At 39.1% G+C, this 24956-nt stretch overlaps 1 protein-coding gene and 1 long non-coding RNA gene across 5 annotated transcripts in view; one reads left to right on the top strand and one right to left on the bottom strand.

Annotated features, from left to right (window-relative positions):
• Window positions 1-2494: 2494 nt before the first annotated feature.
• LOC125934653 (uncharacterized) lies at window positions 2495-7604 on the bottom strand. Its single transcript, XR_007461482.1, has 4 exons — window positions 7520-7604; window positions 6578-6659; window positions 5337-5498; window positions 2495-2646 (listed from the first exon to the last, which is right to left on the bottom strand). It is a non-coding gene; the product is annotated as an uncharacterized LOC125934653 (long non-coding RNA).
• A 42-nt stretch (window positions 7605-7646) lies between these two features.
• The window catches only part of SPEF2 (sperm flagellar 2), a 183321-nt gene continuing 166011 nt past the window's right edge, over window positions 7647-24956 (top strand). For 3 of the 4 annotated variants that reach the window (XM_049648173.1, XM_049648172.1, XM_049648175.1), the window contains exons 1-2: window positions 7647-7781; window positions 19962-20064. In XM_049648173.1, the coding sequence (XP_049504130.1) occupies window positions 7724-7781; window positions 19962-20064 (161 nt within the window). In that variant the 5' untranslated portion in view covers window positions 7647-7723. The remainder of the gene's footprint in view (window positions 7782-19961; window positions 20065-24956) is intronic. The other variant, XM_049648174.1, reaches the window with a different exon arrangement.

Raw genomic sequence — 24956 nt, 5'->3', positions numbered from 1 at the left:
TAGTATACCCTTCAATCATTAATTTTCTGGTAGCCGTTAAAGCTACCCTGTCATTAGAGATGCCCTAAGTATCTGTAATAGGGATTATTTGGTGAGCTTAGCAGGAATTTCATGTAAAAAGAGATTTATTTGCTTGGTAGATACATCAAATTACTAGTACTTCAAACCCTGATTTCCACTTTCCAAAAACTAATTAGGCATAGGAAATCAAATTTCTTAACAAGTGTAAGTGCATTTTTATTATAATTTCATCACAAGTTGCCTTTATCACATTTGAGTGGTTTAGAATAAATGCAATTTTTGAAGACCTGTTCTCAGTGTGGTGAAATACAGTAGATAATAACTAAGTAAAAAAATTGAAGTTGACTACTTCATGCTTCACTGAAGCTGGATCTCTTTTTGGTATGGTGTGATCCAGCCTTCTCAAACTTTTAAAAAATCTGATAATTTAAGCACATGCTCAGATCAGATATGTAAGAATGCAGTATGGAAATTGCTAGTAGCCAGAGCAAATATAAGCCTTACTTTCTGATACCATTGAAAATAGCACAATGTAAAGCATCCAGGATCCAGGTTACTACCTTGAGAACTCAGCGGTCTCCCATGGAGTTATATAACCTGAAAGAAGTTTTTTCTTCTTGGGTATTTAATTTATTAAGGGCGATTATTTCTTATACTGTGGAATTTTAGGGAGAAGTTGTGCATGTGAATTCCATAGATTCTATAGAAGACAACCTTCACATTCTATTACAGTTTGTAATCTCCACGGTGGCTTTAAAAATATTTTCCCCCAGGGACCCCTGGGGGGTTTAGTCGGTTAAGAATCCGGCTCTTGATTTTGGCTCAGGTCATGATCTCATGGGTTCCTGGGTTCAAACCCTGCATCAGGCCCCATGCACTGGGACTCTCTCTCTCCCCTCTCTCTCTGCCCCTTCTACACATGTTTTCTCAACATAGGTAAATAAACCTAAAAAAATATCTTCCCCCAAATCTAACTCTATATTCTTTCAGAGGGCATAAAACGATAGATGATACACTGAAACAAACTGGCTTAGGCTGAAAAAAGACACCCAAAGATACTTTGTCCTCAACATGCACACACACACACACACACACACACACACACACACACCTTCCAGCTCTCTGACATTCCAGTGTGGAAAGGTTGCAAATACCATGGAAACAGGATTCATATTCAGGTGGTCCCGCTTGTGTATCAGGTCTGGGACAGAGTTTGGCAACAATACGTCCAATCTATAAGGACATTTACAAGTCTATTGTAATATACGGTGGGCTTTTCATAAACCCTATTCTTCAGTTTAAAGTATTGTTCTTCATTCTCAAATTTTATGCTACCTACTTCTTTCAGTGTAAAATGTTTTTTCTTATGTGAAATGATGACCAGAGAAAATGTGGTATTCGTTTTACATACTTAAAAAAAACAAAAAAGAAAATTGGCAACCTTACATTGGCTTTCAAATTTGCTTTTGGAAAATCACCAGCCAGTTGAATCTCAAAGTCTGGAAATCGGTACCCAGCATGAAGCGCACACACTCCTTTCATTCTTGCTGAATGAAAGGGAATTAGCTTTCTGGTTTTATAAGTCACTCCATAGAAAATTTTATGTTATTGCTCTGGTCATTCAGAGAGGCTCCCTCTACCTCATCTACCAAAAGTAAATAAATAGACAAATAAATAAGTAATCAAGAGGAATGTAACTATCTTATCTCAGAGTACTTAAATGGTTGAAATGCTACTATAAGATCACATTTCTTTATCTCTAATCCCATGTTCTCAATAAAATGAGTATAAAAATATCACATAATCATATAAACTTTTCTAGTAATCTTGGGAAATGGTTATAAAGTACTCATTTTTAGATGACATATCTGAAAATGTACCAATAAACTTTTTAAATGTGAACAAGTAAGTTCAAAAATCAATGAGAGCTTAACTGACTAGAACCTAATGTATCAGGATTACAATACAGATTCACAGTAGAAAGAAAAAGAATAACTTTCTCCATGTAATTTTTGAAGTCACCAAAGAGTCAATTTAATCTTCCACAATATCTGTAGCTCTATTTGTACTACTGCATATTTAACTAATCAGCCTTCAATGTCTGCTTCCTTTACAAGTGGGCAGTGAATATATATTTTAGGTGTTGTTTTATAATTATCAATTATGCTAATTTGATTGACAAAATGTTTTTCAAGTTCTCTATATCCTTAACAAATATTTTATCTACTTTATCAATTACTGAGTATGAGCTGGTAACATCTCCAATTATAATTTATATACTTTTAACTTAATTTTATGTAATTTTAATGTTTCTTAGTTCTGCCCGTTTTTGATTCTGTTATTAGGCATATGAAAAATAAATTTAAGGTACTAAAGTATGGCTTGGCTTCTTGAAAACTTCAGGATGGGAAAATAAGAAATTAAAGCAAAGAAATCAGATAAAAGCAATGTGGTTTATTTGTCTCAAAGAACATATGACTCACTTTTTGTCATATGGTACCATGTTCTTTGTTTTGTTTTGTTTTGAACTTGATTTTGTTTCAAATCTAATTGCTTTCTAAGATTATAAATTTAAATGTTTGCCTGATAAAGACACAATCCATATAGAAGACAAATCATGTGGGCCTGGAAAATAAGACACATAAAAGAAGAGGTCATATCTGCTTCAACAGAAAAGACTTCAAATATTTTGCCATAGAATTAAACTTTTATGGTGATACTGTTATTTGCCATAAATAACAAGAGTGGAAAGAGCCTAAATCAACACTCATTTGGAAATGTGTTGAGGAAGACACTGGAAGTTTCCAGAACTGAGTTGCTGGCCAAGCTGTGGGTGGTTGGTAAGAGTCAGGCGTGTTGGATGAGAGTTAAAAGGAAACTAGTGATTTTGAGCTTTCAGAAGGAGAAGGGGGTGGGAAAATGGAGGGAGTAAGAGGTTTGGGCAAGATGGTGACTGATACATTGGACCCTGAAAGACAAGTAAAACTGGCTGAGACAGGAAGTTTTCTTTCTTTCTTTCTTTCTTTCTTTCTTTTTTTTTTTTTTTTTGTCTTTAACAAAAGAAGAATGTTGAGGTGGGAAAGTTGGGATCTGGTGAAGAAATGTGAGCAAGTTGTGCAAAGGGGACTTGTGGCTCACAGTTAAGGTTGGACTGAGGCTAGACTGTAAAGGACCTTCCTTAGGGTCTTCATCCTCCAGGATAGTGGCTCCAAAAATGTTTCCCAAAAGAACCCCACATATTTGCCTTTCCTGACATGACATGTTCTCTGATATTTTATATCCCATTTTTGTCTCCATGTTTCATTTATAAAGAATTCTGGCCCACCAAAGGAATTACACATCCTGTGAAGAGATCAGGACCCACAGCTGGTAAACACTGCTCTTGTGAAATGCATGAATGAGTATGAGCCGAAGAATAGCGCAGGACTTCAGGAAAATGGACTGGACTGGTTGCACAAGGTGACTGGAGGGCAAGAGACAGGAAAATAGAGTTTGGGTGGTTATTGTGGATGCTGGAAAAACCATTTATTGAATTAATGAATGCATAGAGAACAAGCCCATTGCAAAACCTGCCGAGAGGGAATTAGAGAATGATCTAGGAGTGATGAGAAGGGAAATGAAGGGATGCATGCAAGACATACATGGAGGACCAAATAAGATTTTTTAAAAATCCATCAATGTATGTGTATTTATGTACATCGAATTAGTCATAAATTGAAGCAGTTATATGAAATAATTGCCTCAAACACTAAGCAAATCTAAGCTACTCAAAAGCTAACCAGTAATGCAAAGGAAAAATACATATTGCCTCAGGATAAAAAGGAAGAAACATTTGTCTGGCATCTAATAGGAGCCTGACATTAATATATACAGCTTCTTGTTTAATCTTCACATCTGTCACACAAATACTGATATCCTTATCCTACAAATAAGGCAACTGAGGCTCAAAGAAGTCTAGCTGTTACCAGAGTTGAAGAGTTAGAGCAAAAGTGGACAACTGGACCCAAGTGTGTCTGATTCCGAAGCTTGGGCTTTATTGCTATATTTCACTTTAAAAAAAATTATTATTATTATTATTAATGTTTATTATCTATTTTGAGAGAGAAAGAGAGAGTGCATGAGCAAGCAGGTGAGGGGCAGAGAGGGGGGAGAGAACCCCAAGCAGGCTCTGCGCCGTCAGCCCAGAGCCCAATGCGGGGCTTGAATTCTTGTCTGTGAGATCATGACCTGAGCTGAAATCAAGAGTCAGACACTTAACTGACTGAGCCACTCGGGCAAGATTATTTTTTAAAAGAATAAGGTGTATTCCACTTCAGTACACAGCACAACTTTTCAAACCAACTTGTGGGCTCAAAATAACTCTTTATAACCCACCCTTGACTATTTACTGAGGAGAAATGAAGATTTATAATTAAAATAAATGTTTTAAAAATAATTTTTTATTTAGTTTTAAAATTACAATGGGATGCAGGAGGCAAATATTTGAAAAACTTTAATTAAGAAACAATAGGGGGGGCGCCTGGGTGGCGCAGTCGGTTAAGCGTCCGACTTCAGCCAGGTCACGATCTCGCGGTCCGTGAGTTCGAGCCCCGCGTCAGGCTCTGGGCTGATGGCTCGGAGCCTGGAGCCTGTTTCCGATTCTGTGTCTCCCTCTCTCTCTGCCCCTCCCCCGTTCATGCTCTGTCTCTCTCTGTCCCAAAAATAAATAAAAAACGTTGAAAAAAAAAAAAAAAAAAGAAACAATAGGGAAGATATCTCAGGAACAGATGGGAAACTGTCCACATCTTTAATCATTTCCTCTCCCAAATGATTTCACATGGGGGAACACATAAGTTATTCATCACATTAACACAAAATGCAACATGGGAGGTGCTAGAAACTTTACCCAGAGCTTGGATTTCAACAGGAAGGCAACAGATTAAATGTTAAACTTGGACTAATAACTAAAGTAGCAATTTACACACACACACAAATAGTAAAATGCAAACATTTAAGTAATAACTCAAATTTTCATTAATATTTTAATGTCAGATAATTCTCAAGTTGGATACTTCAGGAACTGAGAAAAAATGCCATGTTCTTTTTGTGAAATGAAGAACTTTGCCTTTTATTTTGTAGAGCGTCTCTGTCCCCATTTATCCAACTCTTGCATATACACTATACGCTTGTTTTCCTAAATATCACATTGGCACTTTATGTTGTTTGGATCTGGGTTCCAAAGACAAACACTACAGATCACTCTTTGAAACAAACAACCGAACAGTTCCTACAGACAGGCAGAGGTATTTTGTTTCGATGTGGGGATAAGCCCTTACCTGTAGGTGGGGTGTGAGCTCAGACATCCTCTTCTGGTGCAGCCACCAGCTTCTACATCTTTCCTCAAAAGCAATTTTCTCAGCAATCCAGAGGACATTGGTTTCTAGCCCCCAGGTCCCACAGACTTTTAGAATAACATGATCTTCTGAATTTGGATAACTCTAAGGTGAGACATATCAAATGTATTAGGCCCCAATTCTGTTGGCAATAAATCTCCCTCAGAACTTCCACTACAGTCATGTCTGCTGTGTTGGGTGTGAGGAAACTCATGGGATGGGAGATTTAAAAGCAAAGTAAAGTGATGGGGTGCCTGGGTGGCTCAGTTGGTTAAGCGTCCGACTTCGGCTCAGGTCATGATGTCGCAGTCCGTGAGTTTGAGCCCCGAGTTTGGCTCTGTGCTGACAGCCCAGAGCCTGGATTCTACTTCAGATTCTGTGTCTCCCTCTCTCTCTGCCTCTCCCCCGCTCTCTCTCTGTCTCAAAAATAAACAAACATTAAAAATAATTTAAGGGGCGCCTGGGTGGCTCAGTCGGTTAAGCGTCCGACTTCAGCTCAGGTCATGATCTCACGGTCAGTGAGTTCGAGCCCCGTGTCAGGCTCTGTGCTGGCAGCTCAGGGCCTGGAGCCTGCTTCAGATTCTGTGTCTCCCTCTCTCTCTGACCCTCCCCCATTCATGCTCTGTCTCTCTCTGTCTCAAAAATAAATAAACATTAAAAAAAATTAAAAAAAATAATTTAAAAGTTAAGTGAAATGGTACTAAACTGTTAGCCTATCAGGTCACACAGATCAATTTCAGAGTAATCTTAAGAGATATTTGTTCTAGTAGGATATCACTGTTATTGTGCATACAGTTGAAAAGAATCATAATTTGATGTATCCAGGCCTTTTAGGGGGCAATTCTTTGTGTCTGTGACATATACAAATACATTATTATATATATTGTCATACACATGAGATTAAGTATACATAATACAAATATACATAATTATTTCTATAACTCCATCTAAACTTTTAGAAATCATTGGAGCTCCTGGGTGGCTCAGTGGGTTGAGCAGCCGACTCCTGATACCTGCTCAGGTCATGATCTCAGGGTTGCTGAGATTGAGCCCCACCTAGGGCTCTGTGCTGACAGTGCAGAGCCTGCTTGGGATTCTCTCTCTCTCTCTCTCTCTCTCTCTCCTCCACTTGCTCTCTCTCACTCTCAAAAATAAATAAATCATTAAAGGAAAATTTTTCTCACCTTTGTTAAAGACAGTAAAGAAGACTATTCAAGCAACCATTGCGATCGGGTTTTACAGGCAGGGGAGAGAGTTGGGGCACCACTGTGAACACAGGGAAAGGTGGGAATTTACAGCTGAGCAGCAGAGTTAGGGTCTGTAGATGGAAAATTTTTAAGAGGAAACATCAGAAACAGGGGTTTCTGGCTAAACTGACTTGAAGGATTCTTGCAGAAGGTCAGCCAAGGGGCAGGAGATATCAAAGGTGAGGAATCCAGAATTTGATCAGATATAAAGGGTGAGGGATTTTTCTTAAACAGACCCAGCAGGATTCTTGCCAAAACTGGATAAGGGGCTAAGGAAGGAACTCAAGTTCTGTGCCTCTGGGAGAAGAGAATTCAGAGGAATCTGACTCAGGTTTGCTCAAGGGAAGAGTCTTTGTCAAAATACAATTGTAAAATAATTACCTGGAAGGCAAAACTGACCAGAAAACAATCTCATTAAATATTCACCTCTCAAAACAACATAGAGATAGGAATTACCCTAATTGTTGGTTGGCTAACAACAAAAATTACCTAAGGATTGCTGGGTGTTAGGCCCCGTAACAGCTCTGGGACCAAACCGTGCATAAGACACATTCTGTTCTTGCCAGGGTAACCACACAATATAGCTAGCCATTAAACGTAGCAATTTGTAAATCAATGAATAAATGGCTGTCATTAGAGCAAGAGCTTCTATAGGTTTTTTTAAAAGACAATTTGGAAGAAAAGTAATTCCCCTTCAGTCAAGACTCTTTCTCTCTCTTTCTGCTCGTCCAAGAAGCCCTCGCTCAGGCCATGACCTCCTGCGTCGCTCCCTCTGCCCACCCATTCCTCTCCCACCGCTCAGCCCCTCTTCCAGGACCCCCGCCGTCTCTGCCACCGCCACCGCAGAGCCCCCGGCGCCTGCGTGCGTCCCGGGCTTACCCGCCGGCAGGGGGCGGGCCACGGTTTTCCGTCCTGCGCGGCTGGACTCTGGCGCCCCTCTTGCCCCAGCCTTTGCCCAAGCTCCAACCTGGATACGCTTCCTTAGCAACGAGTTGCCCGTGGCAACAAGAGGACGCGGGGCCGGAGGCTGGATTTCCCGCGCGTTCCTACCCTTGCGTGTTGTTAAGAGGCGCAGGCCGAGCCATGTCGGAGATCCTGTGCCAGTGGCTCAACCAAGAGTTGAAGGTGTCCCAGACCGTGAGTGAGTGACACAGCCCGGGGAGAGCGGGCTAGGGGCCAGCGGGGGGCTCAGGGCCCCGAGCTCGCAGTGCTGATGGAAGGTGGCGGGGAAGGCGCGAGCTGCGGAGTCCAGGCGCCTGCGGGGCCCCCAGCAGCACCACTGGCGGGTCCGATGGCCCCAGTCCAGCTCACTTGAGCTTCTCCCATTCCCATTCTGCAGCTCCCGAGTTACCCATCGTCATGGTGGGCCCGACCCCACAGTTTGTAACCTACTGTGCCCTTCTAAGCATAGTTTTTGGAGGTCTCCTTTGTTCCTATGAAGAGAAGAATTTGCTGGACTCTATAGTCTGGCCCTGACATTACTTCCTTCGAATCCTTAGACGCATGTGCTGGCAAGCCAATGAAATAAGGAAGCCTTCAGGCCAGCTAGGGCTGTACTAGATGTGTGCCCCTGGACAAGTTCCAAAGCCTTTTCTGAGTGTTTCCTCCAGTGTAAAATCCGACAATACTTTCCGTACCCAACTACCTAGCAGGAGGGGGGGCTGTGCGAAAAGACTTAATGCAGACCGTGTAAACATTTACCAGCTGTAGCAGTTTTAGCTCAACAGTTACACACATTAGCTATTTCTGACCACTCTTCACTCTTGACTAAAGCTGACTTTACTCACTAAACTGTTTTTATCCCAGCCATGAAGTTGCCATCCAAAATTTCTAACTCCCACACCAACAGAGGCACTTGTACATGCTGGCAATTTCTAGGACAGCCGCGGAATTCCGACATAGCGGCTATGCTCCACCTCCGCTTCTTTCTGTTGTTTCTTCAGCACTTCGTTTTCCAGCTGGTATGGTTTTTGCTCAAGGCAAGAGGTTTTCAGCTCAAATCATTTCCGTCTGTTTTCACAGCGGCGCCCTCGCACAATGCCGCGTTGCTACCAGAAGGGCAATAGTGCCAACCCGACCTTAGGTCAGCCGTGGAATTTGCTAGATCAGGAGTGTTTCTGCCGAAACAGAACATTTATTATCAGCCTTAGGCTCTTTACCATTGGTGCACTTCCGGTTGCATTTCTTGGAGCTTAAACCCTAGACTCTTTCTTTGCTGAACCAAGACCCACACACTCCCTGGGAACTGCGATCAGTTCTTTCCCAGGATTCTATGATCATCCGTCCCATTTTGTCCCTGTTTCGCACCTGAAATGTGCTGCTGATCTCAGGACAATGCTTAGCAGTTTTCTTATTCCTTTCTTACCATAGGAGCCAAATTGCATTATAATTCCCTTAAGTTATACTCTTCCACAGAAAAGCAGCTACAGATTGCTGAATTTAATTTGGTTCCTTTACTTGAGTTGTAAAACGCACACCCTTTGCTCAAATCCCCAGGACTCTTGCATGTTGAAACACTTTTGAGGAAAGTAAGTAAAATTAATAAGAAACATAGTAATAGTAGTATGCCATTATAATTGTAGTAGTTGTAATTGTAATCCGTTTTGGAATTTGGGCTTTGAGAGGGAAAGGAAGAATTACTTCTTTCTGTCAAGGTGAAAAGATGGGAGGTGTTTTAAGGGAGCATGTTAGCAACATAAACTATGAATGGAAAATTCCTGATGTCTGCTTCCCTGAAGTTGTTAGCGAGACAGCTGCAGTATTCCGCATCCCATTCATTAGGAATACATGTTTATTTCTTGATCCTAACTGCTAACTGAAGCCTAAAGAGACTGATGTAACCAAATTCCACATTGTGAAAGGCTTTTCAGAGTGTAGGAAGCACATTCAAATGTGTTTGGAAACAAGATAGAATCTGTGCATCTGAGGAAGCACACTGCCGGTTGTGGATTCCAGCCATTAGAGAAGCCCTTTTATGGTGTGTAGTTTAAGGCTTGGCATGGTTTATAGGAACTATCATGGAAATACAGTAAGTGGCTACAACCTCTGGAGAAAGTAATAGAGCAATTTTCTAGATAAGGGTTGTGTTAAGAGCAAGGACTTGGAAGCCAGACTGCCTGGGTCGAAATCACTTAGCCACCACTAGCTGGTGACCTTGGGCAATTTATTTACCTAAATTTCATGATACTCAAAATAGGAGTAATGACACTATCTCATCAAGTCGTGTCAAGATTAAATGAGATAATAAATGTAAATGTAGTAATAAATAGTAAATATATTAGAATAAGACTTGGGGCATGATAAATGCTCAATCTCACTCTTCAGAAACTATCATACAAAAATAAAATCACCAGTATGTCAGGATATTTGAACAAGGATGTTTATTGCTACATGGATTGTAGGGACAAAATGAAAAAATGGGAAACAATCTGAATATCCTTCAAGAGTAGAATACTTGGATAAATGATTTTATATTCATGCTACAGATTGTTATGCAGTTATTAGAAAAAATGAGTTAATGCTATAACTTTTGACCTAAAGGATATTCATGTATTTTTGTCAAGTAAAACATAAAAGTTATAGCTTATGTGAGGAGTATAACTGCATTTTTGTACCAACTAGGAAATATATATACACAAACATACTTATGTGTGTGTGTATATAGCTGTTTTGAGCATAGAAGGATGTGTGGAGAGCCATGTACTAGGCTATTGACGTATGCATGAATCTTCATATTGTTTGTGTAAGCAGAGAGAAAAGTGTGGAAGGATGTAAAATAGTGTGTAGATATTGGTTACCCTGGGAAAGGAGAAGATTGCTGGCTTTTCTTTTTACATCTGCATTAGTTGGCTTATTGCTTGTATTACCTTCATAATTTGAAAGGAACATTCAACATAACATTACAAATAGAAAATCAAAAAAGAAGATGAAGCTTCACATGAAAAAAAAGGAAAAAAATGATGTTTAACATCTTTTAATTGAAATGAGTAAGGATCTATAATAAAGTAGAATGGGGGGTTACATATGAATTATTTTCTTTTTTTTTAAATTTTTTTTAACATTTATTTATTTTTGAGACAGAGAGAGAGCATGAACGGGGGAGGGTCAGAGAGAGAGGGAGACACAGAATCTGAAATGGGCTCCAGGCTCTGAGCTGTCAGCACAGAGCCCGACGCAGGGCTCGAACTCTCCGACCGTGAGATCATGACCTGAGCCGAAGTTGGACGCTTAACCGACTGAGCCACCCAGGCACCCCTGAATTATTTTCTTAAATGAGTTTTATAAATGAAAGAAGGATAAAAAATAATACATAAAAATATTATTAGACACTTGTACCAGATGCTGTGCTAAGCCCTTTACATAGGGGTTTTGTTTTGTTTTGTTCTTTTAAATTCTAAAAAAAACAAAGAAGAAGGGGCCCTAAGAGACATTGTTGCAACTGTAAAGATGAGTAAAAGAAGCTGAGAAGCTTGGTAATTTGTTCAGGGTCACACAGCTAGTGGTCACAAGGCTAGATCCTTGACATGTTCTCTTAGGCACTATATTGTATATTGCAATTTAGTTAGGGAATATATATTTTTTTAAAAAAACACAACTCTCCCAAGAGTATTCATTTGAGCTCCTTTTATAAGGATTACTGTTCAGTTTGAAATTATAAGAAGTACCCAAATTCAACCACCCAGGCATGTTGTAACTTCACAAGGTATAACCTAATTCCTAGATAGGTAAATGGCAAAGGTGGATTTATCAGTGTTTGTTTAGAAGTGGTTCAGTTTAGGGGCGCCTGAGTGGCTCAGTCGGTTAAATGTTCAACTTCAGCTCAGGTCATGATCTTGCGGTCAGGGAGTTTGAGCCCCGTGTTAGGCTCTGTGCTGACAGCTCAGAGCCTGGAGCCTGCTTTGGATTCTGTGTCTCCCTCTCTCTCTGCTCCTCCCCCACTGTCTGTCTCTCTCAAAAATAAATAAACATTAAAAAAAAATTCAAAAGAAGTGGTTTAGTTCAGGGGCGCCTGGGTGGCTCATTTGGTTAAGTGGCTGGCTGACTCTTGATTTTGGCTCAGGTAATGATCTCCTGGTTCCTGAGATTGAGCCCTCTGTTGGGCTCTGGGCTGGTAGCTTGGAGCCTGCTTGGGATTCTCTGTCTCTGCCTGTCCCCTGCTTGTGAGCTTGTATGCTTGTGCTCTCCTTCTCCCTCAAAATAAATAAACATTAAAAAAAAGAGAGAAGTGGGACAATCCATACACTGTTTGCTAGGACAAAGAAAACAATGAGAATGCCAAGTGAGTGCATTTGCTGCCTTCATGAGGTTAAATAATGGTTCAGTTGTTGGCAACACAGCCAAAGGCAATTGATTTCTGCATTATTCTGAAAGGTAGAAGTCAATTTGGATAAAGCATACTATATTGAATTTTGTATTGCCAGGACTACCCTGAGAATCAGCAGTCAAGAAAATAAATTCCAATGATCCTCAATCGAGAATAGTCTCCCTCCATTTAATGAGGTTTCTGGGAGTCACCAGAGATTTGATTAGCCTTAATATATAAAGATTCAAAGCTTTGTTGCCAAAGCTAAAGATCTCCAGTGAGTTTAATTTAACAAGACCATTTCTCCCAGAGAATAACACTTAGATGTATATGTTAAAATGCCTTGGAATACAAAAAGTTGCTTGACACAAAATTACATCTGAAATTCAAGCAGTTGTTTTCATGCAGTTGTTTCTATAATGAAAAATAAATAATGAAATGTTACTAAAAGATTTGCTGTAAAATTCTTTAGGAATTCTCACTTATTTTCAAGAATAAGCATTGCTTCTGCTTTACAAAACTCTTATGAATTCATCATATGAGGAAACTAGCATTGTAATGTAACATTCTCCATAAATGAGTAGAAGCCTTTGAATTCTATGTTACAGATCAGATCTTTTGTAAACATGAGTATATACTAGTAGTCTGTATTCTTTTGGTTTCTGGGTGTGGTTATATTGAAAATGTAAATACCTTACTATGCATATTTTAATTTTAATAATCTTAAAATAATCTTAATTCTTCAATAATAATCTTAAAATTGGTTCAATAATCTTAAAAATTTTTAATGTTTATTTATTTTGAGAGAGAGAGAGAATGCATGCACATGAGCCAAGGATGGGGGTGGGGGGGAGAGAGAGAGAGAGAGAGAGAGAGAGAGAGAGAGAGAGAGAAAATCCCATGCAGGCTCCATGCTGCCTGCACAGAGCCCCATGCAAGGCTGGATCTCACCAACCATGATATCACGACCTGAGCCAAAATCAAGAGTCAGACACTTAGCCAACTGAGCCACCCAGGCACCCCTCATTTGTTCAATAATCTTAAACATTGTTATCAGGGGTAACAGAGGTGCAATAAAGAGAAAATTGCACTTGGGAAAGTTAAGTTTCTCTATCAACTTTGTAGTATCTGAAGCATAAATAATCTCTAGGTCCCAATTTTAAGTTCTGAGAAGTAAGAATAGTAAGTGTGCTAGTTCCAGTGATGGAATGAGTGAGATATGGGGATGAAAGGTGTAGCATAGGCAATACAGTCAGTGGTATTTAATAGTGTTGTGTGGTGACAGATGGTAGCTACACTTAGGGTGATCACAGCATAAGGTATAGAGTTGTCAAATCACTATGTAACATATGTAACCAAACTTCGACTGAAAGAAATGGTAAAAAAAAAAAAAAAAAAAACAACTCTATATTTGGAAGGATATGAAATGAGATTGGAAATGGAGAACACCTACCACAGTGCCTAACATCTACACTAGATCTAGATATTCAATAAATATTATTTCAACTGTTCTATGTCCTTTACTTTAGGATAGCACCTATGATAGGGCCTGTCACATAATAGGCACCTAGAAACTAATTGTTTATTACATGAGAGTCTATGAGTGAGGCAAAAGTATGTTTTAGGCTGAACTTTATGGATTTGTTCATCTTGAGAACCCTGGGTACTTTAATCCTCATCTTTGTGATTTCAGAGGCTCTGCTTATTTTTATTTACTCATTTATTTAATTTCAAGTTAGTTAACATACCGCGTAGCATTTGTTTCAGGAGTAGAACCCAATGATTCATCACTTCCATATAACACCTAGTGCTCATCCCAACAAGTGCCCTTCTTTATTTTTTTAAAAATTTTTTAATGTTTATTTATTTTTGAGAGAGACAGAGACAGAATGTGAGCCAAGGAGGGTCAGAGAGAGGGAGACACAGAATCTCCAAAGCTCCAGGCTCTGAGCTGTGAACACAGCTGTGAGATCATGACCTGAGCTGAAGTTGGACACCCAACCGACTGAGCTGCCCAGGCACCCCTAACAAGTGCCCTTCTTAATGTCCATTCCCCATTTAGCCCATCCCCCCTCCTCCAGCAACCCTCAGTTCTCTATATTTAAAAGTCTCTTATGGTTTGCCTCCCTCTCTGTTTCTATCTTATTTTTCCTTCCCTTCGCCTATGTTCATTTGTTATGTTTCTTAAATTCCACATATGAGTGAAATCATGTGGTATTTGCCTTTCTCTGACTGACTTATTTCGCTTAGCATAATACACTCTAGTTCCATCCACTTTGTTGCAAATGCAAGATTTCATTCTTTTTGATTTCTGATTAATATTCCATTGTGTATATATATATGTATACATATATATACATATATATACATACATATATATACATTGTGTATATATATATATATACACATATATATACATACATATATACACACATATATATAATTGGATCCTGATATATATATATATACACACACAGACACATACCACATGAGGTATGCATATATATATATACATATATATACATATATATGTGTGTATACATATATATATACCACAGCTTCTTTATCTATTCATTTGTTGATGGAAATTGGTCTCTTTCCATAATTTCGCTACCATTGATTACTTTCAGCAGTTTCATTCCACTTTTAACCTGGTGTCATTAAACCACACATTTTTTCATACTTCATTCCTTAGGGTACTTGGGAAATATACTGTGTCTCTTGTAATACGACAGATTTTGATATTTCCTGGCCAGCTCAGCAGCATTTTCCTTGGTTACAATTTGGCTTCCATTGGCTGGAAATTGAGACACCAAGTCTGATAGCTGAAGGCTGTTGTATAAAACAATGTCAAAATTTTCAAGATATAAAGTTCCAAGAAAAGAATGCCTCCCAATATTTAAACCATCAAAGAAGATTAGAATGATATAGAGAATTTGTTTCAGATAGAAAATCTTGAGAATTATGATAAAGTCTTCAAAGGAAAGGCTTGATCATCTTGTTATACTGGAAGAAAATAAGCTGTCAATATCCACCAGTCAAAGACCACAGGATACATACCTATAGTTGAACAAAGTTGGGTTTATTGACTTGTAGCCAACAAGAGAAAACACATACCATGGGGAACTGTGGGTCATTCAGTAAGAAGGTATTAGAAAGGACTTAAAGCTTCTGGGTTTGTGTTAGGTATTTACTGAGAAGAGTTCAAGGAAGCAGTGCTTTGCTCTGAATTGGATCCTGTCAAGAAGCATAGGCAACTCTATGACTGGATATCTTAATAAATCTTATCTAGGAACTGGAGAGGATAAACAAAGACAAAGATTTAATTGGTAAAAAAGCAGAAAACATATTGGCCAGAATAGGGAGATTTGGGGTCATTTTTTGTGTTTTGGACAATATTGTTTTGGTCTGAATACACAGAAGATTACAAAGGAATTTTGTTTTTGTCTTGATCTATCAGGGTCACAGAGTGGCCTTGTCTGGTGTTGGTGTGCTGTGAAATTGATTGTTTGGCAGGAGAATGCCAAGGCCTAGCTGTGAGTGCCAGGCCAACTCCTAGGAACACCAAGGCCTGATGGGGCTAGGTCAGTTCCAAGTCATCAGCAGCTGCTTTTCTCTCTCTTAAATGAAAGTAAATTTGCTTGGCTTTTAAAATGTGGTTGATATGCAGACTAGGTCTTTGCTCTTCTAGTAAAGGTAGAGTGAAGACCACTGAGCATAGAATGTATAGGTTTACAGACCCTTTTTCACGATTCTAAAATTCAAGTTATCTCTTTATTCATTGGGTGGCAAAACTTGACCAGAAATGTTGCAATGCCATGTTTAATTTTTAATTCTCCCATTGAAGTGTTTTACTGTAGGGATCAACTGTGTTTGATTACATGTGCTTCTGGTGGGACAATGTCAAGTATTTGCTCTCTGAATATTGAATTACTTTTTAAATAAGGATGTTTGTACTGTAGTCATTGAACTCCTGAATTATATGACCTGTAATTAATATGACCTGTTATCTTAAATTAGGAAGCAGTGATAATAATAATAAAAAATGTCGCTGAACACTTATTATATGCTAGGAATTATGCAAAGCATTTACATGCAATATCTCATTTAATTCTCAAACTAACTCTTATGGCATAGAAGCCATCACTCTTCCTCTTTTAAAGACAAGAAACTGAGACATTTATAATTGCCCAAAGTCTGGTGGCTTATAAATGAACAAGGAGTCAAACCAGGAGAATGTTTCCCCAGAGACTATGCTCTCCTCTTAACCATTTTGGAATATAGAAGGCTTATCTCCTTTATGTGCTTTCTCCAGCTGGCTTAGAGCCATTTTGGTGGGAAGCACATGGGTCATATCATCTGTTGAATCCTGCCTCATCTAGACCTTCCACAAAGGCCCACATCAAAGACTGCAGCAAAAGAAAAGTGTAGTGATAGGGATCAGGCGTGTAGTTTGGAAGTTTGGAGGCCAGGTTGAGTTATTGCAGAATGACCTTCAACCCAGATGTAACTTACGTCATTTGTTGCTGAATGACCTGATCCCAGATGTAAATTATGTCAGAACTCAGGATGAAGAATATCACTGGGCTCCACAGTTTGTTTATTTCTCATATTATTCATTGTTCTTGTCCTGGAGCCAACCTGTCTCTTCTTTCCCATAGGAAATTCCAATTTTTATTGCAAATTAACTTATAGAGGTGGCTGTCATGAAATTCATCATGGGATTCAGGAACATTTGGTGGGAAGAAAAATATAATGAAGTAAAGGGAAAAAAATAAGCTTTCCTTTGCTTTTTTCTTTTTATCCTTTTTGTTTCTTTCCCCACAGTCTTCTCCCTTTCTCTCTCTCTCTGCCCTCTTACCTGTCTTCTCATACTTTTTAATCTATGTATTCCTAGCTTGTATACTTTTCTTCATTATCTTCTTTCCTGTCTAATCTCTTGCATGTATTCATCATTTTTTCTTCTTTTATTTTTTCTACATGTTTTTCCACTTGCTATCGTTCTTCACTCATTGTTCGCTTTTCTGCTTATTTAGCACACAGTAAAGCTGAAGTGTCCTATGCATACAAAGCTGCAGACATGTTTCTGTACGTGTTTACTTGTAGTGAACTATTTGACAATGAAATAATAAGCGTTTACTGTTCTTTGCCCTTTATATCCATAAATGCCTCTATTTTACTCCTATCAATTGCCTTCTTAATACGTCATGCATTTTAAAGGAAGTGGACTATGACTTTATTTTTCTGTGACCCTTTTGTAGCAAACAGTTTACTAAAGGCCATTCGTCACTGAGGGTGACAGTGTAGGATACAGATGTTCCCTAGAACAGGATACAGATGTCGCCCCCCTGCCCCTTATTCCTGGGCTGCACTTCAGGTATTCAATCAAACAAACAACAGACATAGTGCAAATTCCAGGGGAAGGGAGAGGGGACTGGAACTACCTGATGGTGACATAACAACAGCTTCAGAATGCAAAGCAATAAATAGTCTTTAGATTATTAGTAGAAATCCATTGTCTGACAATAGCTGTATGTCAGATGACCCCTCAGAAAAGAGGAGAATAAGGATGGGCCAGGGAAGAGAGAAGGGCAAAACCAAAACAAACCAAAACAAAACAACAACCCAGGAAGAAGAAAGCAACAGACAGAGAGGTGCAAGGCACAGCCACAGCAGCCCAGATGGCACGGTGAGGATGATGATGGCAGCCAAGACCAGGTAATAGCATTGGTGGCCAACAGTGTCAGGTCTTTGAGGGAAGGAGAAAGCAGCCGTGACTCAGGAGGAGGAGATAGCACATCTCCTCCCTTTGGAGGTGGAAAGCCATTTGGATTTCAGTTGCTTCAAATACTACTTCTGTATGATGCCAAGAGACACGGTCAATAGATTCTGATGCTAGATGGTTCTGGAGTTGGCCCTAAGTAAACAGAATCAATGGGCATAATTGATACCATTTTAAATACTTTATTATATATTGATTCAACCTAAGGATTGGGGTATTGTTAAGAATATAAAATATTTTGGGGCACCTTGGTGACTCAGTTAAATGTCTGACTTCGGCTCAGGTCACGACCTCACGGTTTGTGAGTTCGAGCTCCACGTCGGGCTCTGTGCTGACAGCTCAGAGCCTGGAGCCTGCTTTGGATTCTGTGTCTCCCTCTCTCTTTGCCCCTTCCCTGCTCTCTCTCTGTCTCGAAATAAATAAGTAACCATTTTGGGGCACCTGGGTGGCTTAATTGGTTAAGCTTCCCACTTCTGCTCAGGTCATGATCTCAGGGTTTGTAAGTTCAAGCCCCCCACCATGCTCTCTGCTGACAGCTCAGAGCCTGGAGCCTGCTTCAGATTCTGTGTCTCCCTCTCTCTCTGCCCCTCTCCCTCTAGTGCTCTCTCTCTCTCTCTCTCTCTCTCTCTCTCTCTCTCTCAAAAATAAATGAACATTAAAGAAAAAAGAATATAAAATAAGCTTTGGGTGAAATTGCGGGCTGGTGTCAGATATGCTAGTTTTATCCTTATGATAACGTGTAGTATGCTGAGTAAGGTCTCTGTGACTCACCTCACTCGACCGCAACCACACATCAACTATCATTTCTACAGATCGGGAAGAAATGGTATTTCTTCAAAATCAATTAACCACCTCGTTACTAGTCAGATAGATAAAAGAGGACAATCTGGTACGGAGGAGCTTGTGGTAGTGCAGTGATATATAGTGTTTGACTGCTGTTGCCTGAAGGACCCTGACAGAAGCACATTGAAGGTTTGTTTGGGAGGATTTTGAAATCATTTAAGAGATGATAGCTTTGTCCTATGACAACATAATTTATTTTGTGTATCAGTTCTGCATTGTAACCCAATGTCCCTCACTTCATAAGAAAAATACAAGTGACCCCAAACTAAGGACATTTTTTAAAAAACAAATTTTATTAACACTTAAAATTTTTTCCTGAACATTATGTGCTTACTATGGGGCAGGCAGAGAGCCAAGCATTCCTCAGACATTACCTCTAATCTTTAAAACAGCTCTCAAATAATAATAAAATAATAAAATAATAAAATAGTTCTTCAAGAGAGATGTAGATACGGTTATCTCTGTTCTAGAGATGAGGATACTGGAGCTTAGGGAGGTTAAGTAGCTTGCCAGAGGTTGCACAGCTAGTCAGGGGCAGAGTCAAGATGCCAGTGTAGATGTCTCTGGCTCCAAAGTCTGTTTTCCTCTGGGCTATCTGTGTCATTGCAGAGGACAACAACTGGACCAGAGTAACCTCTGGAACCACCAAGGGAAAGCCTGATTGTATTTGGTAGGCTTTATTTGAGAAGGTGCAGATAGATGGTTTTTTAAAAATTTCTATTGTAAAAAGGTTGAAATTAAGTCTTAAGGTTTACTAAGGTTAGATTCCACCTCACTTGGCCAGAATATGCTGTCATCGTCCATAACCTGAATTGATAACAAGGGTATTGGAATGTAATTTTGTAAAATAAATTGAAGTTGTTTTTATTTTTTAAATGTTTATTTATTGAGAGAGAGAGAGAGAGAGAGAGAGAGAGAGAGAGAGAGAGAGACAGGGAGAGAGAATCCCAAACAGGCTCCATGCTCACAGGGCAGAGCCCAACTGGGGGCTCGATTGCATGGAACTGTGAGATCATAACCGGAGCCAAAATTAAGAGTCAGACGCTTAACCAACTGAGCCACCCAGATGGTCCTGAAGGTTTGCTTTTAGATCTATGTTTGTCTCGATAAATTTTATTGGTTATATTTTGTTTAATTAGATCAAAAGTTGTGTTTTCTTTCAGAATTCCGTATGTCATCAAGTATTGATTTATATTTATTCAGGGATATTTATAAGGCATCTACTGTTAAACTTTAGTCTTTTTATTTGATTATTAAAAGATGTTTCTAGAAGTAGTTTCACAGCATTTTGAATTTAAGTTATGGAATTTTACTCTATGTATACATAATGAATATAAAGATGCTCTATATGCAACATTATCTTTACATTTCTATCTGTATGTTTTAAAATTCAGGTCCCAAGTCATTTGCAAAGGCATTTTCCAGTGGCTATCTAATTGGAGAAATTCTGCACAAGTTCGAACTTCAGGGTGATTTTTCAGAATTTTCAGAAAGCAGGTTAGTGAGATTGAGTCTTTCTAAAAGGGTCATTTCCTTTGGCATTTGGATGGCTTTAGCTCCCAGAGTTAACTCTAAAAGGATTATGAGCCACAAGATCCCTTCCAAGCCTGAACCAGCCAAACACACCATTGATATGAAAATTGTTGGCTCCTGGAATATGCATGCTTCATTGTCCCAGGAGCACAGAGGAGTGAAAGTTATATGGTTGCAGCAAGACCCCCTCTCTAGATGGGACCTATTTTAGGATCTCCTATATTTCTGAAATTTGAGGCCATACTACTTCTTATTTTGTTCATTGCTTCTCTCTTTTAAGAGAAGTGAAGCAACATACAGATTCCTGGCAAAAAAACCACCCGTAATATTTTTTTTGTTTTTAGCAGCTATATTGAGATATAATCCACAGACCGTAATTCACCAGTTTAAAGCATACAATTCAGTGGTTTTAAGCATATTTACATGTTTAGTACATTCACAACCATAACCACTAACCATCTGGCCCCTGGTACCCACAAATCTATTTTCTGTCTCTATAGATTTCCCTATTTTATACATTTATGTATCAGTGGGATCATACAATATGTATATTTTGTGACTGATCATGTTTTCAAGGTTTATCCATATTGTAGCATGTATCAGTACTTCTTACTTACTGTTTATTTGCTGAATAATTTCAATTGGATATACCACATTTTGTTTATCAATTCATTAATTGGTGGATATGAGTTATTGGTTACTATGAACAGTGTTGCTGTGAACACTGTTTTTTTTTTATTTAAAAAAATTTTTTTTAACATTTATTTATTTTTGAGACAGAGAGAGACAGAGCATGAACGGGGGAGGGGCAGAGAGAGAGAGGGAGACACAGAATCGGAAGTAGGCTCCAGGCTCTGAGCCATCAGCCCAGAGCCCAACGCGGGGCTCGAACTCATAGACCACGAGATCATGACCTGAGCTGAAGTCGGACGCTCAACCAACTGAGCCACCCAGGCGCCCCAATGAACACCGTGTTTTTACATGGAAATGTTTTCATTCCTCTTGGGTATATGCCTAGGGGTGAAATTGTTGGGTTACACGGTCTGTGTTTACAATTTTGAGGAACACCCATATTGCTTTTCAAAGTGCTGGTATCATTTACATTCACACTTGTAATGGATGAAGGCTTCAGTTTTTCCACAGCCTCATCAATATTTGTTACTGTCTTTTTTATTATAGTTACCTAGTCAGTGTGAAGTAGTATCTCGTGTGATTTTGATTTGCATTTCCCTAATGACTAATGATGTTGAGCAACTTTTCATGTACTTGCTTATTCGTCATTTGTATAGCTTCACTGGTGAAATGTTACTCAATCTCTGCCTATTTTCTTTTACACTTTATGTTTTAAAGCAGTTTCAGATTTACAGTAAAATTGAGAAGAAAGCACAGAGATTTTTCATTAAGCCCCTGCCCTGACACATTCATCACCTCTTCTATTATCCACTCCCCTTACCAGAGTGGTGCATTTGTTGCAGCTGATAAACCTGTGATTCATGTTCACTCGAAGTGAGTAGTTTATATTAGGATTCATTCCTGGTGTTTTTCCTTCTATGGGTTTGGATAAATGTGGAATGACTTATAGCTACCATTATAGTATCATAGGTAGTATTTTCACTGCCCTAAATCCTCTGTGCCCCACCTACTCCTCTGTCCCTTACCTCAGCCATGGCAACCACTGTTTTGTTTTTTTCTTTTTTTTTACTATCTTCATAGCGTTGCCTTTTCTAGAATGTCATATAGTTGGAATGATACAATAGTAGACTTTTGGCTTCATTCACTTGGAAATATGCATTTAAATTTCCTCCATGTCTTCTCATGGCTTGGTAGCTCATTTCTTTTTGCACTGGATAATATTTCATTGTCTGGATATACCGGTTTATTTATCCATTTATCTACTGAAGGACATCTTGGTTGCTTCCAAGTTTTAGCAATCATAAGTAAAGCTGCTATAAATATCCACATGTAGGTTTTGTGTGGACATAACACTTCGACTCCTTTGGGTGGATAACAAGGAGCACAGTTGTTAACCTCATGTGATAGCAGTACGTTTCGTTATAGGAATGAACTGGCTTCCTGAGTGGTTGTACCATTTGCATTCTTCCTAGCAGTGAGTGAGAGTCCTTGCTGCTTCACATCCTTGCCAACATTTAGCGCTGTCAGTGTTTTGAATTTAGGCCATTCTAGTAGGAGTATTGTGGTATTTCCTTGTTATTTTAAATTCCAGTTCTGAAAGTTGCACAGTATGTATGATTATTCTTTGTGCTCCAAGCATTGTCCCTGGCCCATAGCTGACACACAATCATATTTTTCTATTGAATAAATGCATGATGTCAGAAAGCATGCCTGTTTAGCCATAGACGACTTAAAGCACCATACCAGCCAGATGATGTTCAGGTATACTAAATTAGCTTTTGTCAGCAGGGCCATAGAGGCTCTTTGTGTGAAATGGAAAAAGGGACCTCATCTGGATGGACACAGTTGTAAACACACAGGTCTTAGTGAACAGAGAGGCCTTTGTGCAAAGGAGAGGAACCCCTTTTTGGCTGAAACAGCCTTGCATCAGGGACAGGGATTGGCAAGCTGAGCACAGGACAGTGTCATACTCTTGCCCCACCCTTGGACAGGGGTGCCCCTGAGTAATATCATATGTAACAGCCCTCTTTTTCACCTGCTGCAAACAACTAACTAACTTTCTATCCCACTGAGAATCATTTCCTTAATGTGAGAAGAGGGACCCACTTGTTCAGACAACCAAATTCTATTCATCTTGAATTCTTGGAACAACACACCTTTTTTCCCCAGGGGCACATGGTCTTTGAAAGAAGGCAAGGATCAGTAAATCCATGGATGTGACCTTTATAGTAGTGTATTTAATGGGGAAAAGTATCCTTCTTTGTCAAAGCCTGTTTTTTAGGCAGATGTCTAATGCTAGGGCTCATGATTTGGAGTTTTTGTTTCATATTTTTAGTGTCTTTAGTCTAAAATATGAATGTTGCCTATAACTGAAGTTATTTGCCTTAGAACTTCTTAATTCTGAGAACTCATCTAACTCTGAAAGAATTCTCTGTTCTAGGATATGTTTAGTTCACCTCACAGGGTGAAAAATGAGCAGATCAGTTAAAAGAATAAAATGTAAAGGAGCTTGGATATCCCTGGGGGGACAGCTTCTACTTACCTTGTAAGTAAGATGTGTTCCCTCACCAGGTGACAAGGAGGAGAGAAGATAGATAATCTCTTGGCAAATAAGAACTGCAAGTATCAGATACCTAAAATAATTTAAATAATCCTAAGAATGTCTTATGTCTTAGAAAAATCACAAGAAAATTTGATTTTCCCTCTAAGTTCTAGAATAGGAATAAATAAAAAATAAACACTAATCAGCTAAGCTAAGAATTGTGGCAACCAAAGTAGGAGACACAAAAGTTTTATCTCCTAAACCAATGAATGTAATGCTAAAATTATCATGAACAAACATGTCACATGAGTTGCCATGAACTTATTACTTTCTTTTTTATGTTACATCCTACAGATGGCATTGCTTGCTCATGAAAAAAATAATACTGTGGAGGGGATTTGTCTCAAATGAGGTTTTTGTTCTTGATTATCTTCCTTCCACTTTGTATGAAAGGGAAAACCCTTCCATGCTCAAATTACCAGTAGCGTGTTTTTGTCCAGTCAACAAAGAAAAGCAAGGAAAGACAAACTTCTTCCTCTCCCCTTGCCCATTCACTACCCTCTATGCAACATATATACAACATCTGGGGATTTGCTGTAAGAAAACTGAGACATCAAGTATTAAAAACAAACAAACACTACACATAGAGGAGAAGACTTTTCCCAGAATACATTCCTTATTCCCTCAGAGGTTATCATTTGCATCATATACTCTGTCTCCAGAGCAAAGATGTCCTTACAGTTTGCCTGTATACAAAAACATGTTGATTTTCATGCAAACTGATTGAGCATATGCTATGCCAAGAGTGGACTTCCACCAGTTTACGCACTAGTTATGCTCTTAAAATGTCGTTTTTATGTATTGAAAACTTCCAGAGAGAAGCACTGTTATTCCTGGCTCTTCAGCCAGTTCATAATAGCCATTTTAAAGCCTAATGTGTGGCTGATATTTAATACTAATAGGCTTACACTGCATTCCTGGGGCCATGTAAAACAAGTAAGAGGAGAGGAAGTGCTCTCCACTTTTACTGGGTGCAGGGCTAAGTTTTGATAAAATTTGGAAATGGATAGTGTTTGCTTTGGGATTTTCCCTCCTGAATTTTGATGCCCCTAATCTCTGTAGCCCAAGGTTATGATCCAGGCCAAAGCTCCGACAAGTGGCTCTCTGGTGGTCTTTCCAAATATGTGTAGTAGGCAAGACATATGGGGCTTTTAGGATAGGAAGGGCACGAAAGAATAACTGTGCGGGAAGAACAAGAAGGGGTGTCACGTGCCTGTCCGGGGAAGGTAGGCACAATCGTTGACCTAACTGTCCTTTGCGACTATACCCTACAAAACGTGGTCTGCTTTACTCATTTTAGGCAGATGGTTGTCATATCAAACTGTAAGGTCATTTGTGGGAAAGCAGACTGCAAACCTGGACATAAGAAGACCTAAAAAAATGTTACTCTTACTTAGAGATTTCCTGTAGCATCCAATATTTCTTCTCAGCCCCTCCGAGACCTGTTTCTCTTTTATAAATTCAAACTATTGTATTGTATTCAAGGTTTGTTGATGTGGTTTGATACGCTAAGTATACTTTACCAAATATTTCTGCTGAAAGAATAATAGTAAACGGAGGAAATAGGACAGTAAGTTATACCATATAACTAGAAAAGGAAATCAAGTTACTATGTCACTAT

This window comes from Panthera uncia (genome assembly GCF_023721935.1).
Source record: "Panthera uncia isolate 11264 chromosome A1 unlocalized genomic scaffold, Puncia_PCG_1.0 HiC_scaffold_17, whole genome shotgun sequence".
Taxonomy (NCBI): domain Eukaryota; kingdom Metazoa; phylum Chordata; class Mammalia; order Carnivora; family Felidae; genus Panthera; species Panthera uncia.
Note: the sequence above shows the minus strand (reverse complement) of the source record. Positions and strands in the feature narration are given on the sequence as shown.